Here is a 13699-nt window from a genome sequence, read left to right on the forward strand (position 1 = left end):
AGGGGAATGTCAGAGAAGGAGCTTTGGACAGAAAGGAAAGGAAGGGAGCTTTCCTACTGATGGATCTTCTTTACATCTCAATTTCCCTCAAGGAAACAGGGAGCAGAGATGGCACTTGATGAATTTTTGGCGCAGGCTCAAACATATTGGAACAACCTGGAAATAACACGAACCCAGGATTTCTAAGAAAATAGGGTGTTTTTTTCCTGATCTTGGCTGAGGGGCTCTGCCTCAGAGAATGCTGGGAAGGATTGCTTAGACAACATCCTTACATACACACACATACTGACTATATATATAAAATATATTTATAAATACACATATGAATATGTACATGGTGATATGATACAGATAGATAACAGATTGGTAGAGATAGAGATAGGAAGAGACAGAGATAGTGAAACATATATATGGAGATAGAGAGAGAGAGAAGAGGACAAGAAGACAGGTTCATGGAGATATACATAGGTAGGTAGATAGAGAAATATAGAGATAAATAGATACGGGGGGGGAGAAAGCATTTATTAAGCATTTACGCTATGCTAAGCACTGGGCTGAGCACAGTGAGAATATAAAGGCAGGCCAAAAAATATGTTCCCTGCTCTAGGAGAGATTGTGAAGACAACAGCAAGAGGTGAAGACAGCGCATAAAAGGGAAATAAAAAAGAGGGGGAAACTGTGTGGGGATGGGGAAAAAATCCAGGAGAGTCGGGAGGGGAGCCAAGGGAAGCCTGGCTGCTTGGCGCATCCTCAAAACGGAGGTTCCTAGAGGAGGAATTCACCAGTCCAAGGAGGGCACTTTAGAGGTAGAGGAATTTTTCAGGGAGATAAGGCTTCTGGGAAGTGATCTCTATGGAATGAGGAATAGAATAGAATAGGAGAGAAGTGAAGGAGTGAGCATGGCTGGCTTGAGCACTAAGCTGAGAACTGTCCTTTTCTTGGTTTTGTCCTTCAGAGGTTTTTGAGTAGGGTCAAAAAAAGGTGGACTGTTAGAGCTGGAAGGAACCACCTAAATCCAATCTCTCCATTTATAGATAAGAAAACTGAATTCCCAAGAGGTAAAATGATTTGCCCAAAATCACTTAGGGAGTTAAGCCAGGACTAGAACTTGGGTTTTCTTACCCCAAGTCCAAAGTTAGTTAGTCCAGGAAAGCAACGTGGTCCATTGGAAAGAGCTCTGTGACTGTGGCCTCAGAGGAGCTGGATTTGAATGCTGGCTCTACCTCTCACTACACAGGAGACTCTGAGTGAGTCTGTGAGTCTCAACTTTTCTATAAAATGTTGGGATTGGACTAAATGGTATCTGACATACTCCCAGCCTTCCTTGCAGCCCCCTCTATTCTGTATGTGCATGTGCCCTTGGGAGTAGGGAGCAGCCCCATCATTCAGATGAGGAAAACTGAGGCTTAATGGTGAAAAATAACTCCTTCATGGTCACATGAGCCCAGAGCTACAATTCTAGCTGTCTTTTTTCCATCACACTACATTGCTCAAACCTACATGAAGATGGATTAATGCTGAAAAAAAATTTTTTTCTAGGAGTTTTTTCTGGCTCCTTCACTGAAATGATAATTTTAGTAGGAGCCAGGAACAACCCTCCCACAGCCAGCATCCCTTCTCCCCCCACTGTCTGTCAAACCCTGATGCTGCTCTGCAGGGAGTTAGTAGATGCTTCCAGACAGGCAAGAGCTGGCAGGCTAGGGCCCCCATCTCATCACTACTCCCAAACCAAGGATCTCATGGCCTGGGTCAGCCAGCCAGTCAATAAACATTTATTCAGCAATTATTATTTGCCAGGCACAGTGCTTAACCTCCGAGAACTATAAAGAAAGATAATAGAGAGTACATGTTTTCTAGAAGGTCACAGTCCTGTGAGAATGAGGGGAGAATGAGAATGGGGGAGACAACATATAAACAATTGTATACAAAGTATATATAGAATAAATTGGAAATAATCAAGAGGGAAGGTATCAGAATTAAGGAGAATGGTAAAGGTTTCCTGTAAAGGATGGGATTTTTAACTTGAACTGAAGGAAGTGAAAGAAGCTGGGAGACAGAAATGAGGAAGAAAAGAATTCCAGATATGAGGAACATTGGATGAAAATGCCCAGGTCAGGAGCTGGAGTTTCAAACTGGATCCCAAAGCCCAAGAGAGGGTAAAAGGAATCAGGGGGGAGCCTTCACTTTCAAGCCTGGAGACTTCAGAGTTAGACCTTGGGGTCTTTGAATAAAGGTCACAAGCTAGCCCTTAGGACCTAACAGCAGTTAGTTAGCATTTCTGGGCACCTTTGTCCTGCTTCAGGGACCAAAAGCAGGAGTTTATGAGACAGAATGAGCATTTGCCTGCATCATGGGATTTTGTTTTCATTTTTAGAGAGCTGTGAGAAAGCCCTCTGTTCTACAAATATCTCCCCAAACCAGCGCCTCGGGGAATGAAATTACATCACTGGAGTTTAATTGGTGGTAACAAGATGGCATAGTGCTGGTCTTGGAATCAAGAAGACCTGAGTGCAAATACTAACTCAGATTTCTGGACAAATCACCAGCTCTGGACAATTCACTAAATCTCTGTGTTTCTTCATTTGTAAATTAGGAATCATAGAATCTCTCTTACAGGGTTGTTTTGAGGATCAAATGAAATAATATATGTAAAGTGCTTTGCCACTATCAAAGTACTTTATAAATAGTAGTTACTTTCATTCTGAATTCGTTCATTCCTTTGGGTTAATAAGCATTACCTCCTCTTTTAAAATGCAGATGCTACTGGAGAGGGTAATACTAACTTGCATTTATATCATGTTTTAAGGTTGCCTCTTCTGGAAGCAGCTAATGGCACCATGGAAAAAGTCTAGAGCCTGGAGTCAGGAACACCTAAATTCAAATTTTGCTTCAGACATATTTATTAGCTATGGGACTCTAGGCAAGTCCCTTAATTTCTATCTGCCTTAGTTTACTATCTGTGAAATGAGGAAAACAATAACACCCAGAATTGTTATGAGAATCAAATGAGATGATATTTGTAAAGCACTTAGCACAGGGTCTGGCACATAGTAGCTGCTCAATAAATGCTTATTTCCTTCCATTTTACAGATAGGAAATTGAGGCTGTAGTTTGAATGACTTGCCCAGAAACTCACAGTTAGTGTCTAAGGTCAAATTTGAATTCAAGGCTTCCTTACTATCTATAGTATAGCTGCCCTATCTCTTCAATTTACAGCTGGAAAAACTGAGGCTGAGATAAAGTAAGTTGCCATGTTATGCAAATAATAAGTAGTAGAACTAGAATTGAACTCAGTCCACTACAGCCCATGTTAATCTTGGCTCTGCTTCTTTAAGAGCTCTGGAATTGGATTCTAAGGATGGGGTTCAAATATGACTTCTGCTATTTATTCCCATGTGAACTTGAGCAAATCACTTCACTTCTCATTTCATTTGTCTGTAAAATAAGCAAGAAAATAGATCTAGAATTAGGCGAGACCTTAGAGGCCATCTAGTCCATTTCACAGATGAGGAAACCAAGTCATATAGATTGTGACTTATGCAAAGATGAACACATAGGAAATGAGTTTGGAAATGTCTTCTGACAACCAGGTCCTTTGATCTAGCAATGTTTTCAGTATCAATCACTCTTGCTTAGGTCTGGGACCCCAGGACAACAGGGAAGAACACAGGTATGAGGAATCCCTTTGGGGCTCCCTACTTTCTTCCTAGGGAGGAGAAAAATTAGTCTTGGCCAAAGGGCAGACAGAGTAAGCTCGTCAGCCTCTCCTAAAGGAAAAATCCCCAGGGGAAGGTCATCTCTGGAATTCCCTTTTCAATTTTCTGGGCTTGCAATAATAAAGCCAAAGATTTAGAACTGTACAGATACAGAAACTAAGCTCCTGGGAAGTTAAAGTGATTTATCCAGGTCACATAGCTGGTCAACATACAAGATGGGATGTGAACGCAGGTCTTCCTGAAGCCAAGCAGCCCATTAGTTCCAGTTATATCACCTCAATGCCTCCAATCACACCGATAAGGCAGTGGAGTCATGACTCTTATCCCTCTCGCATGGGGAGATGGAGCCACTCCTATTGTATCACATTCTACTTTAGGTGCCTGGAATAAACCCCCATTTTGTTTCCCTCTTTACCTAAGGAGCAAAACAACCAAGAAAATCTCTCTCTCTCTCTCTCTCCCCCTCCTCCTCTCTTCTTCTTCCCCCCCTTTCTCTCCATCCCTCCTCTTTCCCTCCCCCTTCTCCCTCTCTATCTCTCTCCCCTTCCTTCCCTCTCTTTTTCCCTCTGTCTCTGTGTCTTCCTGACTTTGTCTTTCTTTTTCTCTGTCTCTCACTCTCTGTCTCTCAGTTTCTGTTTATCTCTGTCTCTATGCCTCTGGTTCTGTGTCTGTGTGTCTGCCTCTCTCTCTCTAGGAGGGAGATGGAAGAATTCAGCAGCCAGACTATAGCTCAGAGTCTCTGTGATTTGGCTCCCTACAGGAGCAGGATGCTCTGTTGCAGTGTTCTTCCTGGGCTCTTGCTATTGTTCATTCAGCAAATATGGTGCCCCCTGAAGAAAATGGCTTTTCACTGTCTTCTCTGTAGTGGTGAGAGTCACCACTATGGAGAGCAACTATTCAGCCTCCTTATTACAGGGCACAATTGTGGCTTGGTTATGGCTTATCTGAAAGCCCTTATTTGCAGAAGCTTCTCAGTTCAGTTTATCTCCCAGCCACCCTGATGTACTCCTGACAGGAACTTCCAGAAGTCAGATCCATTCCCCTGCATCTGTTGCTCCTAAATCCAGGCCAGACAGGCCCGATTGGCTCCTGTTAAATCTTCTTCTTTCTTCCTTCCCTCCCTCTAGCCCATTCCCCTCTTTCGATCGACACAGAAAGACTCTCCCCCAAGCCTTCCGGCCAAGGCACAGTCTTTGATCTCAGACCAGTCTGTGGGGGATTTTAATAACCTGATCATCTCTGAAACCAGCAGCCCCCAGAAGTCCCTACGGACAGTTCCAGCAGCGGTCCCGCCCCTTGGCCGCCCCTCCCCCGCCGGCTCCCCCCGAACCCGGCACCCTCAAACCAGCGCCAGCAACCTGCACCTCCCCCAGGACCCCGCCGCAGCCAAGGCCCTCGTGCCCACTGGGGAGGAGCCGGGCATCGTGACCCATGAGCAGTTCAAGGCAGCCCTAAGAATGGTGGTGGACCAAGGAGACCCCCGGTTGCTGCTGGAGAGCTATGTGAAGATCGGGGAGGGCTCCACCGGCATCGTCTGTCTGGCCCGGGAGAAGCACTCTGGGCGTCAGGTGGCCGTCAAGATGATGGACCTGAGGAAGCAGCAGCGCCGGGAGCTGCTCTTTAATGAGGTGCGGGGGAGGAAGGGAGGACGGGAGTGGGGGAGGGCTGAGCCAGCGGGAGGATTCTCTGGCCATTTAGGAGTGGTCCTCATACTGGCTCCTGCTGCCTCCCCAGGTGGTGATCATGAGGGATTATCAGCATGTCAACGTGGTAGAGTTGTACAAGAGCTACCTGGTGGGTGAAGAGCTGTGGGTGCTGATGGAGTTTCTGCAGGGGGGTGCCCTTACTGACATCGTGTCTCAAGTCAGGTATGTGTCTAGTTCCAGGGCTCCTCCCTCCTCCCTCTCCCCAACAACCCTAGCTTTCAGTTTCCTAGACTTCACACACACCCCTGGCTCGGAGAATCTCCCCACATTGGCTGAAGCTCCCCTTCGGACACATAGTGAAACTGAGACCCAGTGTAAGGAAGTGACATTCTAGGGGCTAAAGTCTCCTCTAGATCTGGACCTGAGTCACTGCTCAGCTTGAACTGGGCCCCTGCTGTCTTGCCCTGAAGCTTTAGGGATCTATGGTTATGGATCCATCTATGGGAGGTTATTGTTTATCTATCGTTCTTGAGGAGGACCATGATATCAGGGAGGGGCTTCCATGACATGCAAGTGAATTGGATTTCAGTGAGAGGGGAGCTGTGCAAGGTCATCTGGCTCCAGTGACCAGATACAGATCAGGATGACTGGAGAGACCCTGGATGCAGTGGGAGACCTTGTCTTTTTCAGGTCCCAGTTTGATGGAGGTCACAGCCATTCAGTGGTTAAGGTTAGGTGGTTAATGACATCACTCTGTTAGAATCAAAATACAGTGTGTCCAGCTGTGGCTGATTAGACCAATATGAGCTCAGAATTCTCTGCCACAAATCGGGCACAAAAATTTATTTTTGTCTCTATGAACATTTGGGATAGCTTCTCTCATTGTGTGCTCCTTGCTAGCATTTGAGGCAAAGAATGGCCTTTCTCACCTAATCAAAAAAAAATAGTAATCATAAAATAAACACACAAATAAATAATAAAAAAGGAAGGGAAAAACCCTTAGGGTTTCTGGCCAAAACAGAAATATTTGTTTGGGAAAAAGAGGCTGTTGTCACAGACCACTTGGTTTCAGTTGTTTCAATATTACTTGGTTTCCCCCATCCTTCTGCAACCCTCCCCAAAGCTAATCCCACTGAGACCCTGCTTCCTACCTCCAGGTTGAACGAGGAACAGATTGCCACTGTGAGTGAATCAGTTTTGCAAGCCCTCGCTTACCTTCACTCTCAGGGGGTCATCCATCGAGACATCAAGAGTGACTCCATACTCCTGACCCTCGATGGAAGGGTAGGTCCCTCCTCTTGCTTTCTGCATTTCAACCTGACATACCAAGTTTCCACTTTACTCTGTGTTTTACATTGTAACCTCTCTTCTTCTCCTGATACCTTTCTATTTCCTAATTAACCACTCATTCCCTGACTTGCTCGTTCTCTCTTCTCCCTCTCCTTTACCAGGTGAAACTCTCAGACTTTGGATTCTGTGCCCAGATCAGCAAAGATGTTCCCAAAAGGAAGTCCCTAGTTGGCACTCCCTACTGGATGGCACCAGAGGTGATCTCAAGATCTCCTTACACAACTGAGGTAACTCTTCACATTATTTTCTTCAATGGACATAGCTTTGATGGGGACTTTTTTCTGGACCTGAGAAGTCTCTCAACTCACAGTCTTTCCACACCTTCCCTCATATTTTGTTCTACTTGCCCCTGCTCTAATTTTGACTTCCTCTTGGATGTATTGGCCATAGAATGTCCCTTATCCCCCATCCAAAATCCCTGGTTTTCCTATCCCCATAGCCATCACCCTATGCCTGCCTTGAGGCAAGATGGAATAGTGGATAGGACTTTGGACTTAAAGTTGGAAAAACTCGAGTTCAAATCCTGCTCTATACACTTCCAAACTATATGACCTTCAGCAAGTCATCTCTAAATTTGTGATCTTCATCCATTCCTCTTCATTGTTTTCCATTGCTCACTCTAGAATTTGGCTGCTCTCTCATGGTTAATTATCTATTTTTGCTAACTTGCTTTTTAAAAATAAATGTATTATTTATTTTTAACATTCGTTTAAAAAATGTTTTGAGTTCTGAATTCTCTTCCTCCCTCCAAGCCCTACCCCACCCATTATGAAAGCAAGTAGTAGGATATCAATTATTTGTCTGAAATCATGAAGACCATATTTCCATATTAGTGATCTCTTGGTATTTTAGCTAAAATAGAAAAGATATGTAAGGCAAAATTGCTTTCTCCTTCTTCATGTTGGCTCAGTTTTCAGGAGGTTAGAATTAGTCCAGAGGTCCTCTCTTCCTTGGGGGACAAGTTTAGGACTCTTTATATGGTAGTCACTTAGATATAGGTGAATGACTGATCAAATGACTATAAAAATGGTCAGTGAAGGGAATAAAGTCTGTCCTGAGTCAGCTTCTTGCCATCCCTAACCTAGAGAGTCACTAAGTACAGAGAGAACTGGCACAGGAAAGTCACTGATACCCATGCTATTTTTACAGGTGGATATCTGGTCTCTGGGCATTATGGTGATTGAGATGGTGGATGGGGAGCCCCCATACTTCAGCGATTCTCCAGTGCAAGCTATGAAAAGGCTCCGGGACAGCCCCCCACCCAAACTGAAAAACTCTCACAAGGTCAGTAAATCCGTACATCTTCCATGGTTACGCCCCATATAACTTTTTCTGCCTCTAAAGGGGGAGAACCCAGAGTCGCAGAGACAGAGTTAGCCCTCTGGGCACAGAAACCAGACAGTTTGGATTGACCTGAAAAGACATTCCTTTACAGACATTCTTTATCCACAAAAATTCAAGACCCTTGGGTTGGACCACCTCTCCTAATTTTCTTTCTACATCTTTCTACATCAGGCCTCATAGAAGCATCCCCTGACTTACTTAGACTCTGAAGTTATTAAAATGTCAGGGTCCTAGGATGAGTAAGGAAAGAAACCAAGCAGGTAAAAGGTAGGAGATACAAAACCCAGGAAAAGTAATCTGATTTGTACAAAGGGAAATGTAGAAAAGGACTGGTCCAAGTGAGGGTGAATGAATTCTGGACGTGGAGTCAGAAGATATGAATGCAAATTCTACATCATCTATCGGTGTCAACTTGGATGAATGATTTTACCTCAAGAGACCTTAATTTTGTCACCTATCACAGACATTTTTGATTTCTAAGATTTCTTCTATCTCAAGAGCCTTCCATCTTTAGGGAGTGGACATTTATGCATATGGCCAAATATTTTCAGAGTTCCTTTGTCACAGTGTGATGGTTCTCAAAATGTACCATCAGATCTGAGCCTAATATCATTATTAATATCTAAGCCATGGTCTTCTCCCTCCCCAAAAAAAGTTTTAACCCAATAAAAGCAAATGAAATGTCAGAATGGGTAAGAAAACAAAACCCAGCAATTTGCTGCATACAAGAAATGTGCCCCCAAACCCAGACCTTTTTGTACGGGGTACATGCTAGTATCAATCAATAATTTATCCCTGTTCAGCTAGAAGGAAATGACTGCAATGCTATACTGACATCTGGTGGCCAGAAGAAAAAATATCAAAGCTTATAACTAAACTACAATTAAAAGAAATGAATTGGAGGGAAGTTGGGGGGTAGGTGGGGTGCTACCAAGTAGAGTTGGCTTTGTCCTGGGAATACCAAGATAGAAGCTTCATCTTCTAAGACAATTGATCACATAGTATTTCTTAATTCTTGGATTTACCCATTGCTTACTTCTAGGACTTAGCAATGGGGTTCAGATACCTCAAAACAATCCTCTCCTCTAGGAGTTAAGAGGTTTAGTTTTATGAGGTACCATCCCTCTGCCCTAGATTGGGTGATATTAATTTCTCACATGTGTATCATGTTTTATGTTTTCCAAAACATTTTTCACTACTCTATCATTTCGTCCTTACCAAAATCTTGTGAAGTTAGTGTATGTATTGTATTTTTCCCATTTTATAGTGCAAGAAAGAGATAAAGAGACAGAGAAAGACAGAGACAGAGAGCCTCAGAGAACTTACCTACTATACTCAGGACCAAAAAGGGATTTAGTGATGGATTCAGGTCTGGAAATTAGGTCTACTGTTCCTTTATAGTGCCCTTTCCACTATACCATAACATTTCTAAATAGTAGATAAAATCTTGGATTGGAGTCAAACCTGGATTCAGATCTTACTTCAGATATTTAATTATTTTCCATTTGGCCAATTTTATCTTTTTAAATAATAGTTTTTTGTTTTTAAAATACATACAAAGATAGTTTTCAACATTCAGTCTTGCAATACCTCCTGTTCCGATTTTTTTCTCCCTTTTTTTCCTTCCTCCTCCCCTAGACAGCGAGTAATACATATTAAATGTATGCAGTTCTTCTATATGTATTTCCACAATTATCGTGCTGCTCAAGAAAAATCAGATCAAAAAGAAAAAATGAGAAAAGAAAAATGGTGAAAATACTATGCTGTGATCCACACTCAGTCCCCACAGTCCTCTCTCTGGGTGTAGATAGCTCTCTCCATCACAAGTCTATTAAAATTGGCCTGAATCACCTCATTGTTGAAAAAAGCCACATCCATAAGAATTGGATCATTGCATAATCATGTTACTTGTGTACAGTGTTTTCTTGATTCTATTCACTTCACTCGGCATCAGTTCCTGTAAGTCTCTCCAGGCCTCTCTGAAATCCTCCTGCTGGTCAATTCTTGTAAAACAATAATTACTCCATAACATCCTATACCATCACTTATTCCGTCATTCTCCAACTAATGGGCAGCCACTCTTCCAGGTTCTTGCCACTACAAAAAGGGCTGCCACAAACATTTTTGCATGTGTGGATCCCTTTCCCTTCTTAAATATTTCTTTGAGATACAAGCTCAGTAGAGACCCTGCTGGATCAAAGGGTATGCATAGTTTGATAGCCCTTTGGGCATAGTTTCATATAACTCTCCAGATGGTTGGATCAGTTCACAGTTCCACCAACAATATATCAGTGTCCCGGTTTTCCCACCTCTCCTCCATCATTCGTCATTCTCTTTTACTGTCATCTTAGCCAATATGAGAAGTGTGTAGTGGTACCTCAGAGTTGTCTTAATTTGCCTTTCTCTGATCAATAGTGATTTAGAGCACTTTATCATCCTACTACAAATGGTTTTAATTTCTTCTTCTGATAATTGTTTATATTCTTTGACCATTTGTCAATTGGAGAATGGCTGATGACTTTATACAGCCTATTTTCACTTCAATCCAATTCACTTACAAATCATGGTATTACCTTCCTGATGTCATGGTCCTCCTCAAGAACAAAGGGCAACAATGACAGTAACAACAGCAACAAAGGACAAACACACAATGACAGTCTCTGTCAAGCAATGGGATAGCTGTGTCTTCCTCTGGGGCTAAAGAAGATAGTAACCCAGATTTTCATAGCTCCAGATTTCTTGGTTGTGTATTTAGCAAAGGGCTCAACATTTCCCCCCAAATTGGCCCATTACCCAGAAAATACTGTAATGTCTGAATATCTATTTTTTCTGAAGATTGTATCTTATGATCAATCTTCATATAGGCTGAATAGTTCTTGACACTCAATAAATGCTAAGTGTAATAAAGATGGAGACATCAGTGAATTATTTATTTGATTTGAGGGGAAAAAAACAAAAGAAAAGGTGTAAGATTGTAGCTCTAGACATAGAATGGAACTTAGAAGTCAGCTAGTCCATATCCTCTCTGCCCACCCACTCCCATTTTACGAGTTAAGAAACGAGTCTAAATTTTAGTTAATTTGTCCAAGGTTTCCCAGATAGTGACAGAGATGGGATTTGAACCCAGATATTCTGGCTTCAGTCATATTTCTTAACTGTGCCAAAGGAGATCAAGAAGGTTCTAACCCTGCCAGAGAAATATTTCAAACACTTCAAATAAATGTGTATCCAATAATTTTTGTGTGATTTTTTTTGTGATTATCATTTTAAGTATGCAGCCTATAGTCAAAACAATATGTTAATCTAAATAAACTGCTAAGATTTTGGCAGTAAGCCTAAGAAACAAGGAAGTAGAGATTGTCAAGCTATGTCTCGATAAGGAAGACAAATTACTAAAAACTGAATGGAAAATATTTTGAAGGGAAGGGAAAAATCATTTATATAGCTCCCTACTATGTGTCTGGCACTGTGCTAAACACTTTACAAATATTATCTCATTTCATTTTCACAACAACCCTGGGAGGTAAATGCTATTATTATTCTCATTTTACAATTGGAGAAACTGAGGCAAATGAGACTGAAATTGCCTAGTCATGCATTTAATTAGTAGTATCTGAGATTATCCATTGTGCCACCAGCTGTCTGAAAAATAGGTTCATTTGATTCATTTAAGTAAAACTGAAGCCTGAAATATCCTCATACCAACGTCAAGGAGGGTGGTATCAGGAGGCAATAGAATCTCTCTCATACAGGAACATAGCTCCCTTGATTTAGTCTTGGCACAGTGGTAAGTACAATGATTGGACTCATAGAACTTTGGTTCAAATCCTATCCTTGCCACTTAATCATTGTCTCACACTGGACAAGTCACTTAATATCCCTAAACTTTGGCTTCTTCATTTGTGGTTTCTGAGTCCCTCTTTCTTCTTGATTTGCCATTGTACACCTGTACTTTACAGGCCTTTCTCACTCTCCACAGGCCTCCCCAGTGCTTCGTGACTTCCTGGAGAGGATGCTGATTCGAGACCCCCTGGATCGAGCTACTGCCCAGGAGCTGCTGGATCATCCCTTCCTACTGCAGACAGGGCTTCCCGAGTGTCTGGTGCCTCTGATTCAGCTCTACCGAAAGCGCACCTCTACCTGCTGAGCCTACTAAAAGTGTCCGTCTGCCTCCTGGGGTTCTGCTGGCCTAGGGATGCTGGATAGAGGAAGCACCAGCAGCCTTCCAGGCAGGCTAGGAATAGTGCCTGCATCATCTCAGTATTTTCTCCAAAGACTGAATGTGAAATGATCCCCCACCCCAAACAGGTCCCATGTGCCAACTAGGACTTCTCCCCTTGGTTCCCCTCTCTCTCACCCAAGAGAGACGCTAGTTGCCTTTGGGATTACTGAGACAACTCTAGGCAGGATGACATTTTGGGAATTCTCCAATACGCATCCAATTCTTTGTACAGAACTGTTTTCGAGGAACCCCGAAGACCAGAATAGTCTTGTACAAGCCAATTTTAACCCTTCATGTGGGGATTTAAGAGCATTGCACCAAAACCATGTGCTCTAATCCACCAAACATGAATCCTATGTGTCAATGGGAGGAGCTCAGTTTTATTACTCCCCTTTGTGCCCAACTTACTTGGGGATAGAGGGTGAGGAAAGGCATGGATATCCTACCTAAATCTATTTTCTGATTCTGCATACATCCTCCCCTATAACCTGGGTGCTGCTCTGGCTTTGGGCCAGACAAAGAATTGACCTTCAGCTGAAAACAAGCTATTTTCACTGGGAAACTTTGTCTCAGGAGAGGATGTATTCTGGGACAAAGGGATGACTCCCTCTAAGAGTTAGAGGAAGTATTCAGGGAGCTTTTGGCTCTGGTTAGATCCCAAAGCCAGGATCAATAATGTCAGCCCATCCTCATTCCCAAATAATTTAGTTCCTAAGGGACTTTTTCATCTTTGCCTCCCATCCTCTAAATCCAAACTAGGTCCCTGGCACATGTGTATTTAAGTCTAGTGGAGATCTTTTGGGATCCTTTCAGAAGTTTGTCCTATTTCTGGAAGACCCTCAGGCTTCAGAAGCCCAGAGCCAGAAATAGGCAGAAAGCAATGGTCAGGTAACTGGAACTTAGTTTTACCTGTGAATTTCACAAATGGAACCCTTTCCCCCACCCTATCAGATACTCAAATCACCGTGGTTCAAGGCCTTCAAGGTCTCATTTCCTCACCTCAAGAAGATCATCATAGAGGTGAGATTCTCAGCATAATTTATTTTCATCTGCTTCCTTAGGCACTTCTATTCAATTTAACAAATACTAATGCAGTACTTCTATGCCTAGTTCACAGTACTAGGCTAGGAGCTCCCAACATCAGAGCTGTTGAAGGCAGGGATCTCTAAAAAACAGTTTTGTCAGATTCCTTCCCCAACCAGAAGGGATTTTCTAATTCCATTGTTTCCCCAAAACCTGCTTTTGAGCAAGATGGCAAAGTTTGTTTGTTTGTTTTTTTTAAGGTCAGAATTGGAAACTGATCATCCTTCCTAGAGAACTTTTTGTGAATTGTTTGCACTTGTTTCCTGTTTTAAATTAAAATAGGTGTTCTTAAGTTCAAAGCTTGTGTTCTTTCCATTTCCCCAGAGAGTCAAACTGAA

At 42.6% G+C, this 13699-nt stretch overlaps 1 protein-coding gene across 4 annotated transcripts in view; it reads left to right on the forward strand.

Moving 5' to 3' along the window:
• Positions 1-13660, forward strand: part of PAK6 (p21 (RAC1) activated kinase 6) — an 88839-nt gene extending 75179 nt beyond the window's left edge. For all 4 annotated transcript variants that reach the window (XM_031952082.1, XM_003755991.3, XM_031952084.1 and 1 more), the window contains 6 exons: positions 4844-5344; positions 5451-5584; positions 6520-6646; positions 6814-6939; positions 7862-7996; positions 12036-13660. In XM_031952082.1, coding sequence (XP_031807942.1) covers positions 4844-5344; positions 5451-5584; positions 6520-6646; positions 6814-6939; positions 7862-7996; positions 12036-12203 — 1191 coding nt within the window. In that variant the 3' untranslated portion in view covers positions 12204-13660. The remainder of the gene's footprint in view (positions 1-4843; positions 5345-5450; positions 5585-6519; positions 6647-6813; positions 6940-7861; positions 7997-12035) is intronic.
• Positions 13661-13699: the final 39 nt, after the last annotated feature.

Source organism: Sarcophilus harrisii, chromosome 2 (assembly GCF_902635505.1).
Source record: "Sarcophilus harrisii chromosome 2, mSarHar1.11, whole genome shotgun sequence".
NCBI classification, from domain to species: Eukaryota; Metazoa; Chordata; class Mammalia; order Dasyuromorphia; family Dasyuridae; genus Sarcophilus; species Sarcophilus harrisii.